This window comes from Hippocampus guttulatus, chromosome 2 (genome assembly GCF_054856545.1).
Source record: "Hippocampus guttulatus isolate MCC_2025c chromosome 2, RoL_Hgut_1.0, whole genome shotgun sequence".
Lineage (NCBI taxonomy): Eukaryota > Metazoa > Chordata > Actinopteri > Syngnathiformes > Syngnathidae > Hippocampus > Hippocampus guttulatus.
This window is the reverse complement of record NC_141262.1, coordinates 8,005,849-8,025,681: the sequence shown is the minus strand read 5'-3', so window position 1 is coordinate 8,025,681 and position 19,833 is coordinate 8,005,849. Positions and strand designations below refer to the sequence as shown.

The following is a 19,833-nucleotide window of genomic DNA, read 5'->3' as shown; positions in this document are numbered from 1 at the left end:
TTCATCATCGCCAGTCGGCCACAGTACGGATCAGCAGGAGATGCTAAAGTGACACCATGCCCAGTGTTGGCCTCTGCAGATCGAAGGCTTCTAATCCTCTTAAAGGTCAAACCTACGCGGCCTGCGATAGTATTACTGTGGGAGGCTCGCCATCACTGGCACACACGCAGGAACTGAGGCGACCATGAAGCCAGGATTGTTTCTTCAACCCAATCAGAAATTCTGTCCTGCACATCGCCTATAGGGAACGAGTAATGTAAATACAGTAAATATCGTGGTTCATCGTTTGCGGCCCTGTACATTGCAGCTTTTCAACCGATTCTTTTTGTAGTGCCAGTATACTGTCATACTAGAAAAAAACATTTAATACATACACAGGGCTCCAGACTAACTTTCTTTTTTTTCTAGTGGCCCCAAACCTGAATTTTCAGTAGATTTAAGGGCACACACTGTAAATTGACTGTCAAAGTAAATATTCAACCCACTCATTTTCACTCTATTACTGAGAAATAGGTTGAAGGTAGGAGCAGAAGATTGTCAGCAACCAAAAAATATTCAAGAATAACTGTTTATTTTAAAAAAAAAACATCTTGACATTTATTGATGGCACTTCGGTGAGTAGGTGAAAAATGTCACCATTTAGGGGCAGTCTGGATCAGCAATAGATACATTGTAATAGTCTGAGTATAACTTGTGGATGCCAGAGTTAAGGCAAAACACAGTGTGCAGTCATACAAAAAAATACTATATATTCAATTTTTTATTACTTTTAATTAACTTGCCATTGTTTAAATTCATAGATGAGTTGGATGGAAAAAAACATTCCTTTTGTTTCCATCGCTTTGTTAAAAAAAACAGGACGTTATTTCAATTCAACAATCTGACTGATTATGAGTCAGTTACTGGTTCAGTCCGTTAAAAAAACAAAACAACCGTTGATCATTGTTTTCCAAATTCAAAGCAGATGTTTGCAAATGTCTTATTTGGTTGAGAGGCTGAAATTCTGAGGATGTGAACTCATTTAAGTTAAACAAGATCTCAAAATGATAGTCGCGGATTACTTTTGGAATTGGGGTTAAAAAAAAGATGTTTACCGATCTTTCTTTTTTTTCGATGCAGTGAAACGCATGTGAGGGTCAGTCATCAAGTGGAGGTAGTTCCTGATTTTGCCACCGTGTTTGGGAATCACTACTTTAATATCGGATCAGACCTGCAAGTACAAACAGTTAGTTTTTACACGTGTCGCTATTTGCTGGCCAGGCATGCATCGTAAAAATGTTTTCAGAAATAGAAATGATTCAAAAATCAAATCCTCCAAAATGCAACCCACAAAATGTTCCCTCCACATATGTCCCCCGTGCTTTCTCATCTTCTGGGGCTCAAATATATGAACTTATCCGTGCCAGTGTGTGAAGCATGTTCGTCAGGACCGGAGCAAAATAATATTACACAAAAACACAGTGAGCGCAACTTCATTTCAAATAAAGCAAGTATTTGTCTGAAGGTCAAAAAATGTCAAATCTTTAAAACCACAATGAGGTTTGATTTGGTTCTGCATTCTTGCTCTGTGCCTCACAACCATACTTCCAACACAATAAGTATCCACATAAAACGGTGTCTGTGTGTGCTTGCGTTACATTTCGTAGAGCATATTTTTTTCTGCACAAATCAATGACAAAGCTGTGGAAAACTCCTTTCCAAATTAAGGTTATAACCCCGTCCTGCTTTTGCTTCCTCGTGGTTTCACTGAGGCCTCTGTCCTTCATTATGTCCTCACACGGTGTTTAAAGAGCAGCCAAATAAGAAGTGCGTGACTGCAGAATCCTTGTGCATACGTAAATTGAAGCATGCTCGTGACTTGTTATTGTTAAAGTGCAGCTATTTTTTTTTTTCATTATTGCTTTCAGTCGGCTGTTTGGGTCAGGGAATCGCTATGACGTGTTCTGGCCAGCGAGATTCTGCTGCCTCCTCTCTCTTGTCTCCTTCATTCCGTCTTGCACTCCTGACTGGTCGCATGTCTGATCCATCATCACAGACAAAAGGATGACAATACACCCGTCAAAGAGGATGAGCTCGCATTTATGGAAATGAACTTGCGCTCTGATTTATCTTACAGAAGCTATTTTCTTTGATATGCTTTGTTCCGCTTCTGTCGGCTCTGTGTCGAAAATGAAACTTCTTATCTGTCTCTCTTTAGATAAATGGAGGAAAAGGAGCGGTGTCGGAGCAGGTCTCCAGCTCGGAGGGCTAGCCGGGTTCAGCAGGTGGTGGGAACTATCATACGTCGCACCCGAGAATCGCTCAGCAGGTACAACTCGTCCCAGTTTGGCAAATGTAAAAACACAAGCTTGTTTTAATCTTATTTTACTGTTCAGCAATTTCAACTGTCTGAGACATGTCATAAAACTGCCTCTTCCTCAATCTGCGGGTGCCGTGCAGGGTTATGTTACCTCAAGATTGAATGTCTGGATGTTTTCAGACAATAACAATTGAAAATAGTGAGGTTAGATACATGTGCGTGAGGCTGGTTTGTTAAAATGGATGGCTGGAAGGAAGTGGGTCAGCCACAACAGTACATTTGCTAGCAGTTTTCTTTCTGCCTATTGGCTATGTTCACACTGCAGCGCAATTCCAATTTTTTTGCCCACATGCGACGCTTAGCTGATTTTTTTTATATGCAGTGTGAACAGTACAATTCCGATTTTTTTCAGATCCGACGTAGACGTCATCAAAATCCCAAAATGATAGTTCATTTATTACGGGCAGCAATCACAAGACGTCATCTTTTGTTGACGTCTCTCTGAAATGAGGAGATTGAAAAGTGTTTTTTTTAACCTCCTCCCGCATCGATCCCCTGTTTATATACTGTAAGTTGACAAAAAGATGAGGCCCTGCACACTGGACCATACTTCTGAAAATATAGTACTAACTTGTTACATCGTCTTTTGTGCATGTCAGTTGTGCTTTGTGCGCATGCATGTCACATCACAAACGCGTTCCCTTCACAGAAGTCACATTTGTGTTTGTAAAGTGAAAGAGTGCATAAAAAGATTGGATTCAATGAAAAATCCCAAATCGGGAATCACGCCCTCAAGCGTGAACGTAGCCTTAGAGTCCATCCATCCATTTTCCGAACCGCTTGATCCTCACTAGGGTCGCGGGGGGTGCTGGAGCCTATCCCAGCCGTCTCCGGGCAGTAGGCGGGGGACACCCTGAATCAGTTGCCAGCCAATCGCAGGGCACCTTAGAGTCACATTTATCTTAATTTTACATTTTTACAAGAGGTTTTGGACAATTCCATCAATTGAACTTTGTTGGAGCAGTTTGGGAAAAGTGCTTTTTGGTACGCCATTTCACAGAACCTGAGAGCCCCGCCCTAACCCCATCAAAAAGCCTTTGGCATAAACTAGAACACAGACTGTGTGCTGATTGATTTCCGGCTCAAATGTGCCTGTCACTAATAATTGCTTGACTGGGCAGGTACAGTACATTGTCTCCTTGGTCCCCTCACCACCCCAGCCCACAAGTCTCCGTATTATGTTTTTACAGTTTCCCTCATGTAACTTCTCACCCCCCCCTCAGAGAACGGTTGCTAGGTGATGGGAGGCCTCAACGTTCCAACAGTCTGTCCAATCAGAATTACCAAGCCAAGCTGTCACTGCAGATCACGAGGGATCCTGTGCTGGACCGAAGTACGGGACATGGATTCGCCCTCACCACAAACACACCCCTGCTGGTCAGGGATGTGGCCACAGGTACATGCAGTGTTGAGCGTGCGAAAGAGCCTGTCCGCATTGTCCGCACTGGTCTTTTTAAGTGGCCACCTGCCTTATGTAACACTTCACAACCTCTCTCCTCTCTCACACACCCCCATACACGCATGCACGCACACACATTGACTGTCTTGGCATTCGGGCTGCCGGGCTTGGTGCCAGAGGTTTCCCCTGAACGATGGCACCTTCTCAACCTTTCTAAATTCAATCACTTTTCCCTTCGCCAGCTTTTGGACATAAAACAAAGAAAATATGCTATATTGCTTTTGTCTGTAGCTCAATGTCAGGGTGTTAATTGGTGCCTCAAGTAAACTCTTTATAGGTCACTCACTGTAATACTTAAAAAAAAAATCAACCATTGACACTTAATTGAGGAGACCGTTTTAATTTTAGGACTAAGAAAAATATTACAATTGATATCCACATATAATGTGATGATGATAATGATTGTTGCAATGCTCCATTGCGAGGTGACGATACAAAGTGACTTGCCGTGCACCTCTTGGCCTCCAATGGGGATTTAATCCACCATTTAATGCCACCACGATCACGTCATAATATTATTCAAAAAGACAATGTAACAGCACGCATCTACTTTGTAGTTCAGAATCAACATTTACCTAATACCATGGCAAAAACATAAATAAAAAAGAAATCAAATGAGTCATAAGCATCAGGGATGCTGTTTATTAAATGTATTAATGTCATCGTGGAAAGGCTACAGACATGTTTTGCTCGTCGGAGTTGGCTGCAACAAGTTTTGCTCACACCAACCAATCAGAGGATGGAAAAATGCTGACATCATTGCGAGCCAGTGGCCGAGATAAGATAAGACAAGATAAGATAAGATAAGATAACCTTTATTTGTCCCACACTGGGGAAATTTGCAGTCTACAGCAGCAAAATTGGGGAGGGCGGAAAGAAAAAAAATTGTTTCATTACACAAAATAAATGTTTCGGAAAAAGAACTGCACACAGTTCAATATATATAAAATATAGCATTAGCAATATATTTGTAGAATAAATATAATAAATCAGGCGGCCCGGTAGTCCAGCGGTTGGCACGTCGACTTCACAGTGCAGAGGTACCGGGTTCAATTCCGGCTGCGGCCTCGTGGAGTTTGCATGTTCTCCCCGGGCCTGCGTGGGTTTCCTCCCACATTCCAAAAACATACATGGCAGGCTGATTGATCACTCTAAATCATAGGTGTCAAACTCAGGTCCTGGAGGGCCGCTGCCCTGCATGTTTTCCAAGTCTCCCTGTTGCAACACACCTGATTCAAATAATCAGATCATCAGCAATCTCTGCGGAAGCCTGACATTGAACCTGTTCATTTGAATCAGGTGTGTTGCAACAGGGAGACTTGGAAAACATGCAGGACAGCGGCCCTCCAGGACCAGAGTTTGACACCTATGCTCTAAATTGTCCCTAGGTGTGAGTGTGGGCGTGCATGGTTGTTTGTCTCTGTGTGCCCTGCGATTGGCTGGCGATCCAATTCGGGGTGTCCCCCGCCTACCGCCCGAAGACAGCTGGGATGGGCTCCAGCACCCCCCGCGACCCTAGTGAGGATAAAGCGGTTCGGAAGATGAATGAATGAATATAATAAATTAGCAATAGCATCGAAAACACAGCATAAGGCGGCTGTGCTATTCACAATGGTTATTTTCACGTATGTTTATTCAGCAGCCTGACAGCAGTCGGTAGGAATGAGCGTCGGTATCTCTCCTTCTTGCAGCGCGGGTGTAACAGTCTCTGGCTGAAGGAGCTACCCAGTGCTGTCAGGGCGGGCTGGAAGGGGTGGGAGGAACTGTCCATCATAGCTTTTAGTTTAGCGAGCATCCTCCTGTTGCCCACCTCCTCCAGAGTGTCCAGGGAGCAGCCCAGGACAGAACTGGCCCTCCTGACCAGTCGCTCCAGTCTCTTTCTGTCCCGGGCCGAGATGCTGCCTGACCAGCAGACATTGCCATAATGGATGGCCGAGGCCACCACCGAGTTATAGAAGGTCTTAAAGGGTGACCCCTGAACCCCAAAAGACCTCCGTTTCCTGAATAGGAAGAGTCGGCTCTGTCCCTTCCTAATCAGGGCGTCCGTGTTGGTTGAAAAGAGCCCAGTGAAGACGAATTTGAAATTTGATTGGTTAAAGAAACCGTCCCATTGCTAATTTCGCTGAAGTTACATAAGCGAGAATGACCGATCCTGGAGCCCAGAAAAGAATAGCATTAAATGGCAACACAATAAAGGTTGAAACCTGATTGCATAGACAGAGTCTTCTGTCAACATCAACTGGACGCACTTCAGCCAAGGGAGAACCAACAAAATGAGGAGAGTCGGGAAGATACAAACACAATTCCATGGAACAAATATTACAATTTATGTAGTCAATGTACCTCAGTGCCCCTGATAGTGTCCATCTGAGAGGGCTTTGCTGGGCCTTGCAGCTCACCACTGACATCACCAAACACGGTTCCTTGCCCAAATAAAAGAGTAACAGAACAAGGGGATCGCACGAGGGACATAGAGAACATGAGGTACAGATGATGGGCAAAATGCAAAAAAAAAAAAAAAAAGTCAGGAAATCGTGTGATATTGACATGGCTGTAGCTAAAAGCTTTTAGGGGACATTTGTGGATTAGTTTGACGCATGGACAACAAAGAGGAAGGGAGGGCTCTTAAAAAACTGCAAAGATCAGGATATTAGCAGAAGTGACACATAAGCTCGACGGGGGAGGGGTGTGCTCTTGTGCGGCCTGAGTGAGCCTGAATGTGTGCCAACGTGTGCGTGTACAAAACTGCATGCGTCTCTATGGGCAGACGGGGCTTTGCCAGGCAGATGGGGCGTGCGAAAGGAGCGCGTGGGTGTATGCATTTACGCATATGTGCTCTCCGTGCGTTTTTGTGTTTGCGAGTGAGCGCTAGTAAGCGTCAGCCCAAACTGCTGCGCCACAGTTGTGCTGCTTGCCTGAAGACAAATGAGTATAAATAAAACGAGAGAAAGCCATGTGGAGCCGAGCTGGAAGAGACCGAGAATAACTGTAACCCCTCACGTCCTGGAGAGCTGTTGAGTCAGCCATGTTGAATAACCAAATGTGTCATTTGTGTGTGTGTGTGTGTGTGTGTGTGTGTGTGTGTGTGTGTGTGTGTGTGTGTGTAGCTCTCCTTTAATCTGTACTAAAAGTATACACTAGCCCACAAATGCAACCAGGACTGATTTATGCGAGCAACATGTGCTTTTGATTTATTTTGATGTGTATGTGTGTTTGTATATGTATGCAGGGAGTCCTGCAGATGGGATACTCTACCCAGGCGACCAGGTGCTGCAGATCAATGATACAGTGCTGGAGGATATGAATAGCGATCAGGTGGAAAACACCCTAAGGTGAGAAGTAAAGAAGTACTTTCATCCATCCAGGAGCCGACTATCGGCTGTTCCCTATTCCTATTCGGTCGATGGGGAGTTTTTGTGGCGGCCGGCTGCTATAGCTTCAAGCAGGGCCGAGTTGCATATTATCACAATTGATGCAAGGTTGGGCAGCCACTTAAGAGTCCCGACTACTGCCGAAGACAATAAAACAATAAAACGTTTAAGTTCCATATTACATTATTTCCCCTTTAAGCATGGAATGAGAGCCGAGCTTGCTCTCACTCAGAAGGAAACAGAGTCGCTGCCTAAATACTTTATTATTGACTGTATTACATGTCCTCTAATTAAGCCACCACATCAGATCAATTAACCTTTCCAGTCACCAGGCCAAGTGTTGCGCCACCATGCGCGTATGCGATGTCATTCGATGATCTTCACTGTTTGGCGGACTATGTTGGGATTGATAAATGTTGGAGCGTGTGTGTATGTGTTGCTCAGCAAAGCTTGGAGGGAAAAGTGCTTGCTTGACAACTGAAACAAAAATATCGTGTGTGTTTGTGTGTGTGTGTGTGTGTGTGTGTGTGTGTTGTTTTTCTGCACAGGGACTTGGAGGACTGTATAACTGTGACGATCCTCCGGCACATGACTGTGAGTACAAAGAAGACATTGATGTACTTCCCTTGACACGCCTTCACTTGGAGTCATTGCACCATGGCGCATACCAATATATCCTTTTACTGTATTTCAAGCATGTAGCCTCAATATTATTATTATTATTAATATTAAGATAAGAAAACCTTTATTAGTCTCGCAATGGAGAAATTCCCGATTCACAGCAGCAAAGTTATGAAAGGAAGAAGTAGAACAACAAAATATAGGAGCTGCTGGAAAGGCAGCCACTCACGCGGCGCCATTTTGAAGTCAAAATAACAAAAATAACACAACACAACACATAGGACACAGACAGTCGTGCAATCTTCACCACTTTTCTGCATACACTTTGTTGTCTGAAGCAGTTATAGATGAAAGAGGAGAGGATCAAAGTGTCCTTTCACCAGTGGATCAGAGACGTCATGCTGAAAATGTGCACACGTCTGCTACAAGCTAAGTTTTGAAAGCAACCGCGAAGCTATAGCGTCCATTGACGAAAAAGAGATTGTCTCACATCTCCTGTCCCATGTAAATCCACTTCAATTCCAAGCCGCGACTCCCAGTTCCACATCCGCATCGGTGCTCCGCGCTAACGCTCCTTTCTTCTCATCGTCGGCTCCTCAAGCCCACTCCAACTTGCTCCCAGTTCACAAAATACAGACGTACAAACAGCAAGTCAAGTTGTTGGTCGAGGAATGAATTGCTTTTGTCCTGCTTGAGTTCAACCAGTGTGTTTCCCCCAAGACAATGCCACATGTGTGTATGTGCGTTGCAGAATCCCAAATCATCCATCATGTCAGCAGAGAAGAGAGCCCGTCTGAGGAGTAATCCAGTTAAAGTGCGCTTTGCAGAAGAGGTGGTGGTCAATGGGCACACTCAGGTGACAACATTTCACGCCACAAAGACTCATATATCAATTCAATTGAACAGAAAACACTATATTGGTCACCATGGGGCAATTTAAGGCACATAGATGTAAACTTCTCTAAATAAAGGATGAGAAAACAATCAACATAGAATTCAGTCAATAATTGCACATACATATTCGTCTTTGGTTTAACCTAAACATATCAAGAATGAATACGACTAATAAATGCAGATTACCGAAATACAAAAAAACTCTTGAGTTTTTTTTTCACATGGACAATAAAGCGAACATGGGCTTTATTCCCCCTTTGCTTACATTCTCAACGCAGCCTTGTCATGTTCTCTCTGTTGTTTTTTTTATTCTCCTTCAGGGAAACTCTCTTCTCTTCCTGCCCAATGTTCTAAAAGTCTATTTAGAGAACGGACAGACCAAGGCCTTCAAATTTGACCACACCACCACTGTCAAGGTATGTTCCGTACATGAACTCCAGTGTGAAAAAAGGTGTGCAAATTCAAGGGTTACATTTCTTTGAATACACAAATCCTTAATTGAGATAACCGTCATTTAAAGAATAACAGTCAATTAAATGGAACAAAGACAACACGCGTTATTCAGCCATCTGTTTTGTGTAGCGCTTGTTCCCATTTGAGTCACAACCCATAATCAAAATAAAGTGATCCCGGTCATAGTGAGAGTTAAGTCCCAAACCCAGCCACAGTATTGAGACTATGTAAAACCTTTTTTTTTTTTTTTTAAATATACTTTGACCCTTAAAAATACTCCTCGCACACTATAAACATATTTTCAATTTATTTGAATGGAAATTCTAAACATAAAACACATAGAAAATGCGTAGTAATATTGGAATACAAAAGTTTAAGGCAGCCTTCGAACTTCCCCTCACACATGCGGTATTCACATTTTTGCTTGTTTAAAAGCACTGGGGGGGGGGGGGGAAGCCAATTACTGTATTGGGGCAGGGATAAGTGAACCGCAATATAGCAAAGGATTATACTCATAAAAACAAATAACACTGATTGATAGGCTCTCAACTGCTACGCAGTACTCTTTGTTGGAAATAAAGCCCACTGAAAATCTGACAGTCTCAACGCCTTGAACCGGATTTTCGTTTCAAGAAGCCTGAAGTTGGAGGACTGTCTTTTGTAAGATTCACACTGCATGACATGTCATGATGGCTCAAGATTATTCGAGGGTGGGTAGACTGCAGCTGCACTCTAATGACGTGATCGTAAAAAGCAATTAATCGGATGGCTTCTGAAGGAGGCAAGAGGGGGAGAACGTTCCAGTGTATGAGGTTAATGTAAGAATAACTCACATTTGGAATGAAAGTAAAGCTGTGATGTATCGCATCTGGTATTTGTGCATGTAGTTAAAAGAAAACAACAAACAAACACTATTTTGTCAACAGCAGGTTTTGTGTTTTATTGCTTTTTTTCCTCACCACGGGGAGGCAAATGTCAGCGAGACAAAATGCACTGACCATCTGCCATCAGCGGACTGGAGTGAATTCTATTTGTTCAAGGGGGTCTCATTTGTTTTTTTCACCATTCCAGGATATTGTTCTGACTCTGAAGGATAAACTCTCCATCCGGGCTATCGAATACTTTGCCCTGGTGCTGGAGCAGCAGTACAGCATCACCAAACTACTGCTGCTGCATGAAGATGAACTTATACAGAAGGCAAGGAAACACGCAATAGCACCCCCCCCCCCACCCCCCTCCCGCCCCTGCAAACAAATCAACTGCAGATAGGATGTTTACTGCTCAACCCGTATTGTTTTGTGTTTTTTGTTATTGTAAAGTGTCCTTGGGTGTCTTGAAAGGCGCTTATAAATAAAATCTATTATTATTATTATTATTATTGCTTGACTTTCAGAACTTGCCTTAACGTTTCCATCGTTGTCTCTTGTCTCCATCAGGTGGTGCAAAAAAAAGACTCCCATGATTACAGATGTCTGTTTCGGGTGTGCTTCATTCCCAGAGATCCCACCGACATGCAGCAGGAGGACGCCTTTGCCTTTGAGTACCTGTTTTTACAGGTTCGAGATGAGCAGCTACTGCTTGGCTTGTCGTCATAATACTAATTTAGTACTACATTTTTTTTATTGGCTATTTGTCAGTACATTCAGGGTTTATATAATACTTAGATTTTCAATACATTTTGATGAAATATTGTTAATTGGAAGCTGCTGTATAAATGATTGAGAGGTTCCTGTTATATTCTTTGCCCATGAGTGTGTTCAGTGACATCATCTCCTGTGGAAAATGACATTAGTGTTCATGCTTGAGACGGATTTCAAGATGGGTGACTGGCAGCAAAGCAGTGGGTTGCCCAATTTTGTCACAGCACATTTCATAGGGAAAAACACTTGCCCTATTGATTTGTTGCTGAGTCTTTGCCTCTCAAAATGATTGTGTGTGTCATTCAAAGCGATAGATCGGGGATCCAAATGTTGCTTTTTTGTACAAGGATGCACATGTATTTTCTATTTTTACATCTGTGCCCAAAGTGTTTGTTTCACCTTACAAGCCTAAACATTACTTTGCACTTATGTGTGTTGATTACACGTACATAATTGGTTTGTGCCTCCAGAGTGTTGGCGATGTACTCCAGGAGCGCTTTGCTGTAGAAATGAAGTGTAACACTGCACTCCGCCTTGCCGCCCTGCACATGCACGAGAGACTGCATAGCTGCGGACTGACCAGGACCTCCATCAAAGCCATTACGTGAGTGTTCATGTGCACGGTGTATGGTTCCCACTTCAAGCTAATCTACATGACTCACAAAAGGTTGGGTGTATTGAGATCTCAGGTGAAATGCCAGCATGAACCTAAACTGCACTATCACTCACTAGGTCCTCTAAACGTTTGAGTACACATTTCCAACGATTCAATGGCTCGGTACTTTTTGCACAACTAGCCGTTGTCTAACAAGGAGCTCGGCAGCAAAATTCAAAACAGGTGCTCGATCCTCAAATCCAGCAATGCATTTTCCGAGAACCTCCACTTGTTCTTGCCTTTCTGTGACTCTTCCTGTCTCTCTATATTGCTGTTGCAACCTGCTAATGACACTCTTTAACACTGCCAGCCACTTCCCTCTGAGAGCATCCTCTTTGAAACCTTGCAATGTTTACAAATTGTTAGGTCTTGGTCTCATGAATGAATGGAGCAAACACATTTCTGAGCAGTACCCCAATAGGCCACTACATTATGAACACTAAAACGATCAAAATATATACATGTACAACCCAACTCGTGAACAATGCACTGTTTTGATCGTCAGCAAGTGTTTGATTGAGCAATATTTTTAGTGGTGTGGGGATACGTTCGAATCCTATGCTTGGTGTGCTTATCATTTCTCCCTCTGTATGATGACAGGAAAGAGTTTGGCCTCGACAGCTTCATTTCTCCCACGCTGCTGAGCAACATGAGGGAGAAGGACCTGAGGAAAGCGATCAGCTACCACCTCAAAAAAATTCAGTCTCTGTTAGAGCCTCGCCAAAAGGTACAAGTTTGGCCGAGGATACAGCGCTGTGTAAAAAGTTGGAGGGTTGGATGACAGCAAACCCTCCAGTGGTTTTAAAGTGATATTTGGATTGGTAGCCTGAGTAGTCAGGGTACATAATGGGATCTACTTTGTAGTTAACTTGGTCAAAGGAGTGGAGGACTTTATTTTGTAGAAAGTTTTTTTTTTTAAATTTCTCTGACCGTCTGTATTCCCTGTGTGTTCTCATCTTTTGTCCTCCTATCCCTCATACTTCTGTTGTTTTAGGTGATTTCTGCTTCCCAGGCTCGTCTGGCCTACCTCACTCAACTAGGAGAGCTGGTTTCTTATGGGGGAAGATCCTACTCAGCTACAATGATGGTAAGGGTGGAGAGCATATAATTTAGACGAACAAAAGTCTGCTACCGTAATGCTAAATTAGGTATTTTCTGTGGTCTGTGGGAACGATGACTATTCGTGCATCTTTGTTGGGGGAAAGTTGGAGATGCAGCGGGGGCATGAGTGATGACCTGTAAAATAGCAGGGGAACTTTGCATCTCCTTTTTGTTTACCTTCTCGCAGTGTCTCAATACTTGTTAAAGCTTGTCTAAGCTGATGTTTTCTCTCTTAACAACACTCAGCTTCAAGAAAGGGAGGTCTTGGTCAGCCTGTTGGTGGGATCCAAGTATGGCATGAGTCAGGTCGTCAATCACAAACTCAACGTAATCTCTACAATGGTTGAGTTCAGCAGCATCAGCCGCGTGGAGTTGCTTTCTGAGTCGGACAAAGTCAGTCTACTGCGCATCTCTCTGCACGACATGAAGGTACGCAAGTTGTTTGCACGTGGACACTAAGAAACGTGGCTTTGTTTTTCATTCAAACGAAGGCACTTTTGTGCTGACACAGATTAGACAATTGACGCTTGAGTAAATATAGGTCAAGCATGCATCCCGTCACACCCATGTAGCCTAAGGGAGCGTGTATGAGCGCCATAAGGTTGATTCACTGGACTCAAATGTGACTCTCTCTCCCCCTTTGTCCCACTCCATTGCCTTTTTCCCCCCTTACCCCCCCTGTCTTAAATCACTTCCGCTTTAAACTACCTTCTACAATGCCCTCCATCTCTCAGCCGTTTGCCTTACTGATGGACTCTCTGGCAGCCAAAGACCTAGCATGTCTGCTGGGAGGGTACTGCAAACTCCTGGTGGATCCGAGTCTCAATGTCTTCCGAATGGGGCGCCCCAAAGTCAGGGTGCACCGCATTTCTGCTGAAGAAGGTGTGTGTGGGAAGTTCTCCGTAGTAGAGGGCGTGTGCTATGAATCCCTATCAAGTGAGCAAAAACCGTTTTAAGTAATCACTCTCTGACTTTGACCATTTCGATACGCGGGTTATTCCAAAATTGAAGGACCATTTCTCTTCCCCACATTAAATTTCAAATAATCCATTCAAAAAATACAGAAACAGGCACATGCTGTGTAAATCACAGTTGTCCAGAGAAAACTGCACCAAACACAGCACTTGATAATTAAAATACGGTGCAACCATAAAAAGTGTAACAATGATGGTAGAGTGAGACAAATCTGTTTTTCAATTCTGGAATGACGCACATATTTCTACCACGTCGATTTTTGCCATCAAGTATTGGTACCGATAGAAGAGCCACTCATGGGTGTATAGTGAGGAATTAACACAGCATTTTGCTAACATATCGTTTATCGTGTTAGGTTATGTGTCTCGCTGCTGCAGTGACTCAGATGAGACAACGGATGAGGATGACCCAATGGACTCTCAGAATTACAAACACCATGACCCAGCAAGTCAAGACTGGGAGGAAAGACGGAGGGAGGAGGAAGAAAAGAGGAAAGAGGAAGAAAGACAGGAGAGGGAGGAGTCAAGAGGCAAACAGGAAGTGAAGATAATCGTGACAACAGAAGGTAAGGAATACGAGGGTGAAGAGGAACAAGGTGCTTCAGGAAGCGGTCTGCATAAAGTGATGAATGAGGAACCGAATCCAGCGACCACTTGGTACCACACGGATCTACGGGTGACCAGCAGCTTTTCCAGCTTGTCTAGCAGTTCGTTGAGTGCTGCGCTCGAGGAAAGCGGTGCGACAGTTAAAGCTCGCCCTCATCTTGATACATTGAGAGAGAATCCCCAAACTTTGGATGTTCATCAACCCTACCTTCTGGAACCAAAACGCCTCCAAGGCCCTTCAAGACCGACCAATCTTAATTATCGAGTCAGTGACAACTCTTGTCTTTGTTTTGCTGAATTCTCTAAAGCTGATTTCCTCTCAAGCCCATCAGGGGCCACTAGTGATGATGAAGAGGAGGAAGAGGAGGAGGAAGACCGGGGAAGGGAGGTACTAAGACGCATTTCTAAGATCCCGAGTTCCAGAGATTTAAGGATGATTGACAGCACACCTTTCGAGAAAGCGGCCATTAAAAGAAAGAAGAAGACCCCTCCCAAAGTACCAATACGAACCAGCTCCATACCAGGTCACAAAGCAGGACAAGTTGAGGAGCGCCTCTCCAAGGATGAAGAGTCTCTTTTCCAAACGCCTTCTTCAAACCCTAAAGCAGCTCTGTTGGTCAAAGAGAATGCGTCAGAGTCTGAGGAGGAGTTCTTTGACGCACAGGAAAGATTCACTCCTCCAGTTACAGATCTCTCAGGTTTGTTCATGGCATGTTTATCATAACTTCATGATGTCGTTGTTTTTATGTATTTATTTATTTTGGATGATGTAGGATTGCATATTTTTTTTGTACTTGATGGACCTTTGTCAAAACCTGACTGGAGAAGATATGATCAATTCTTGTTACTTTTCAATAAAAAATTGCTTCTCTTTTGCAGATGTAGAGCTCGCAGATCGCCGGAATGCTAATCGTTTGAGTGGAGCATGGAATTCTCTTCCAGCAGCTATGGGTAACGAGCCATCATCACCTCTCTTCAATAGAGTGCAACCTTCGAAAATAAAGAAAGGCACAGAGGAGCATAAACATCCCACAAATACAGTCAATAGACCGTATCCTGCAGAGAAACCTGGTGTTAAGATGAAACCACCATTGGCACCTAAACCCCAGCTGCCTCCCAAACCTCAGATTATTCCTCTCAAGTCTCCCAAGCATGGGAAATCATATGCCCACTGCAATGGGGATGCCTGCGGACGTCTGTCTTCTGACCTCCTGGAAATGGAGCCGGACACTATGGAGTTCAAATCAGTTACGCATGGTACGGGAGGGTTGCCTCTATCGACGCCACTCATAACTGCAGTGCGATGTCACAAACAATCGTTACCAGTCACAGCACTGCAAACGAGGGAAGAACAGGTAAATAGGCCAAAAGGGAATGGACAACATGTTGTTCCGAAAGAGAAAACATACATTCCTGACAGAAAGGACCTTTCTGAAGTGACAAAAAGTCATGGCACGATGAAAACCCCACAGAATGCACCCCTCATCCCTCGCTCAAATTCAGGTTCAAAGTTATCTGCTCCCCCGCCAGTACCACCAAAACCCACTTCCTCTTCAACATTAATTGTTAGCTCTCCAGTCTCTCCAAGAGATCCAAACAAAAGCATCTTTAAAGACCGCACAAGCCCATCAAATGGTATTCACCCCTGGAGCAGCTGCAATGGCAGTGTCCAGACAGGACCAAGAAGAGTCTCCGTGAGCCACGAGAGCCTGTCACCCAAAAATGCAGACGCATCAATTGCCACCTCCCTCGCCTCGAACACCTCAAAAGCAGTTATTGGCCATGAAAGTAGAGAAGAGCAAAGATCTGGGTCTGGCTCAGACCTTAGGAGTAGTTCTTCTAGCCTTGGAGGAAGACTCTCTGCCTCTGCTCTGAGAGGGAAGATTCAGGCGCTTCCCTGGTACATGACACGCTCGCAGGAGATTTTAGGGACTCTGGACTACCCCTCTACCAGCTCAATCAACGGGGATACATCTGGTTTTGGGTCAGGTTTGTCTGTAGCTAGCGGGCTGTCTGATACAAACAAGACCCCTGTGAAAGATAAAGAAACGGTGACCTCAAAATCAGGCCGGAGAGGGAATATTTTAGAGGATGGAGCTGAGGTTGTCATAGCGACCATTAAGGAGGCAGAGGAAGTAAGCTCATACTTGAGAAAGGTTAATGGGACAAATGGGTCACATCCAAATCTCAATTTTGCAAGCAACAGTGGACACAATGTTTCATCAGAGCAACCCCAGTCACGGACGCACTCGGCAGTGGGAATGGGAGGCATATCCAACATGCAGGTCGGGGGCGATTCGCCAACGTCTTCTCTTGGAGACGGCACCCCTCCGCAGCAGAGGGAGGCTTGTGGCTGCCGTACCGTTTACGCCAACTGTTTCAGTGGAGACAACGAGGATGGCATCAGCTTTGACGAGGAGCTTACCGTCTATGAGTTCTCCCGCCGCACGCGTCCCAAAACCACACGACCTCCTCCTGTCCCTTCGCCCACCACACCCACTCCAAATCCCAATATCCTGTCATTACTGAGAGACAACCCTCGTCCACTTTCTACTTTGTCCACTGCCTCCTCTGAACTCAGTCCCTTAGTTTCATGTCCGGTGTCGCCGACAACCTCACTCCGGGGTCCCCTTCATTCCCTTACCAACAAGAACTACGGTGCCCTGAAAGGAGGTTTCGCCTCCCTGCGACAAGATATAGATCAGCTTTTATTGGTCTTGGAAAAGGCAATACCCGAACCGATGCAAACAAACCTCCTGTCAAAGCAGGATAGTGCGGCGCCCGACCCCAATCACAATGGAAGTGAAGGCAATGCGACACAAACATGTACGGGATGCAGTCCCGGCAGCATGACGGAGGCTGAGAGGAGTCTTCTCCAAGCAGAAGCTCGACGATTGGCGTCCGGGTGTCAGCGGGCCACGCGTGTAGGCTGGGCTCCTGATGAAGCCCTGTGTTCTTTATCTAACGGCTTCGGTGCGTTGGTTCAGCTATCGGCAGCATGCATGCGAAGCAGTCCATGCTCCGACTGTGAGAGCTGCCAAAACGCAAGCTTGGACGATGACAGCCAGGAGCCCATGGACAAGTTGAAAGAGATTGTGGCTCTGTACCGAGAATTTGTTGGGGCTGTCGAGACAGCTGGAACTGGTGCTGGGGGCAAGAGTGTGGGACTTAATGGCTTTGGACAGAGCCAAGGAGAAGGGGATGGCGTCAGGCTTCTTGCCAAACGCTGCACTGTACTCATCTCGTCTGTGTTCGCGCTCACGCAGCTCTTCCGGACACCCACATTAGGCTCCTCTGACACTGCTAGTGGTGTACCCCTCAACTTTTAACCTTCTTACCCCTCGGACTGTTAAGACACTGAATTTCGCGTACGAGAGGTATAGGGCCCTTTGTTCTTGTACAGTAAGTGCCATGCACATGCACATCACACATATCTACGTGAAAATACAATGCCCACAAAACCCTAAATGAGGAGGAGAAACTCTGCCTGGCCTCTTTGTGGATGCGTATGGACTATGCATTTGTACATATAAGGTTTATAACTCTTATATTTGTCTTATTTTATTACAACCTGTGTATGTATGTAAGGATGAATTGTCCATTTATGTATTTATGTATTTATTTTTTATAGTATTTGCACCGTGGTCTGTGAGGTTCAGGTCTCTGGTGGTGAAAAAATATATAAAACTACGGATGTCACTGGATTATTTTTTTTACCTAATATTTCAGAGAGTATTAATTTTGATTCATTCACCCCACAAGGTGTAATCTGTAAATTGTCTCTTTTTAAATTCAAACACCTACTACAGGTGGTCATTATAATATAAACAATCATAAATGCACAAAATGGAACCAACTTGTTTTGTCTGTGCAGGCTCGCACCTTTTTAAAGATTTTGTTTCTCCAACATAATAAGAAACAAATAACTTGGGATTAGAAAGCACCATTACAAATCAGGGAGAGTACTTCTGACTGTTACAGATTGCACCTTTTTATAAGGCACATCACCTTGTTTTAAGTGTTTTTCTACACTTTCCTCTGTCCTTACTGAGCATTTTGAAACACTTCCATCATTCAAACATTATGCAGTATTACAATGTAGTTTTCATCCAAAGGACAGCATGTACATAGATATAGACAGCATATATTTTCTGGAAATGTGAGAATAAGGACCGTGGCGTAAAACAAGGGAAGGTGTTTATGGTTAAATATTTTGGCAAGTCAGAAAAGTGACTGTTGATGCTGTTTTGATGTAGCAATGATCCAAAGTCTCCCATATGTTTTCCTTTTTGGGCACACCATGAGCTGTAAACTGAGGTCCAAAATGTACCATTTTATCTCTACATGTCTTATTATCAATATCACTCCTTTAGTTTTACGGCTATGCAAACGCCTCATCTCTCCATAGTCTTTTCGTCTTCTTGTGCCAACACTGAAAACAACAAAAACGGCATTACGTTTGTCCGACAATAATGGGTGCTTTCTTTGTTGGAAATGTTGGCCAGTGTCTCTATTCTGGAGAACGTTACTCCTTGCAACATTCGGCAAAGTTGCGTGGCACTAAAATTTGTCAATATAAAGACTCCATACTGATATCTGGGAGTTGTCAGTGTTACAGTAACTTAAACTGCCTGTTTACACCATATGGGAAAATTGACAGCAACATCTGCTCATACAAATGTGAAAAAGAAAGACGACATTGCTGAAGATGTCGTCTTACAAGTAGGTGACAGTTCATGTTGAAACAGCCACCAACCTTCGTTCAAAGCCTCCAATTGTGTGCCAACATCTGGAGGTCGAACTCATAACAGTATCGTACTGCTGTTGCACCTAACAGGCTCGAGCATAAAACCTGCGCCGGTGCCTGTGCCACCTCATTGTTTGTTCTCCTTCTGGGTTAGAGTTGTGCACTTCATCCTGCAGTCATGTTTCTGTACCCACAATTATGCAGATGTACCAAGATACGTGTTTGGGAATAAATGACAAGTTGACCTTTCATGTTTTTGACTGATATCAAAACATTGTTGTCCAAGGTCTCTCTTTTTAATCATGAAACTGTGCTCTCAGGGAGGTATTCATTAACATTTGTTTTTATTGTGGCGGTAGTTTACCGTGGTGTAAAAGCACCCAAGATTTAAAATATATATACAGTATATATATATATATATATATATAAATTGTTTTAATAGTTCCTTTGATGGGGTTTACATCATATTGTGGTCAGGGAATGTTTACTGCACAACTCTTGTTACTTTCACCAGGCAGCAAGGCAATTGAGAACATTTATAGCCTACATTCCCTTAAAGCACCGAGCTTTTAATTTTGTCCCAATGAAAAAGAAGCACTTGAGCAGAGAGGCTTTGTAACCACGACAGCCTTAGCCAGATTGCCCTTAATCTGATCGTCTGACTCTGTCTGACTTTTTGATTCAGTAATCTAGAAAGTCTGTAGCAAGGCACGTGTCTAAAAAAAAATATTCTCATACGAATACGATTCTGGTTTCTGTAAACACAAAAGAAAACATGTCCCGTTCATTGTAATTGATATTACATGTTACAGTACGTACACAAAAGTGAACACATAGTTGTGTGGGGTAAAGAGTGCAGGTTTTCCAAAAGTTTCAGATGTGGCTCAATTCATTCATTTTCCAACTGCTTATCCTGGTTTTGGCAAAAATAATATCCGATTATATTGGCTCGG

The 19,833-nt window shown here is 43.8% G+C and overlaps 1 protein-coding gene across 3 annotated transcripts in view; it reads left to right on the top strand.

The window, feature by feature from the left end:
* Window positions 1-19,129, top strand: part of frmpd1b (FERM and PDZ domain containing 1b) — a 28,386-nt gene extending 9,257 nt beyond the window's left edge. Inside the window, exons 3-17 of one of the 3 annotated variants that reach the window (XM_086133787.1) lie at window positions 2,198-2,308; window positions 3,583-3,755; window positions 7,048-7,150; window positions 7,738-7,783; window positions 8,562-8,666; window positions 9,025-9,120; window positions 10,229-10,354; window positions 10,594-10,713; window positions 11,268-11,401; window positions 12,053-12,179; window positions 12,447-12,539; window positions 12,800-12,982; window positions 13,288-13,435; window positions 13,884-14,831; window positions 15,013-19,129. In XM_086133787.1, the coding sequence (XP_085989913.1) occupies window positions 2,202-2,308; window positions 3,583-3,755; window positions 7,048-7,150; window positions 7,738-7,783; window positions 8,562-8,666; window positions 9,025-9,120; window positions 10,229-10,354; window positions 10,594-10,713; window positions 11,268-11,401; window positions 12,053-12,179; window positions 12,447-12,539; window positions 12,800-12,982; window positions 13,288-13,435; window positions 13,884-14,831; window positions 15,013-17,462 (4,959 nt within the window). In that variant the 5' untranslated portion in view covers window positions 2,198-2,201 and the 3' untranslated portion in view covers window positions 17,463-19,129. Of the gene's footprint in view, window positions 1-1,907; window positions 2,309-3,582; window positions 3,756-7,047; window positions 7,151-7,737; window positions 7,784-8,561; window positions 8,667-9,024; window positions 9,121-10,228; window positions 10,355-10,593; window positions 10,714-11,267; window positions 11,402-12,052; window positions 12,180-12,446; window positions 12,540-12,799; window positions 12,983-13,287; window positions 13,490-13,883; window positions 14,832-15,012 lie in introns of all 3 variants that reach the window. The other 2 variants (XM_086133770.1, XM_086133778.1) reach the window with 2 other exon arrangements.
* Window positions 19,130-19,833: the final 704 nt, after the last annotated feature.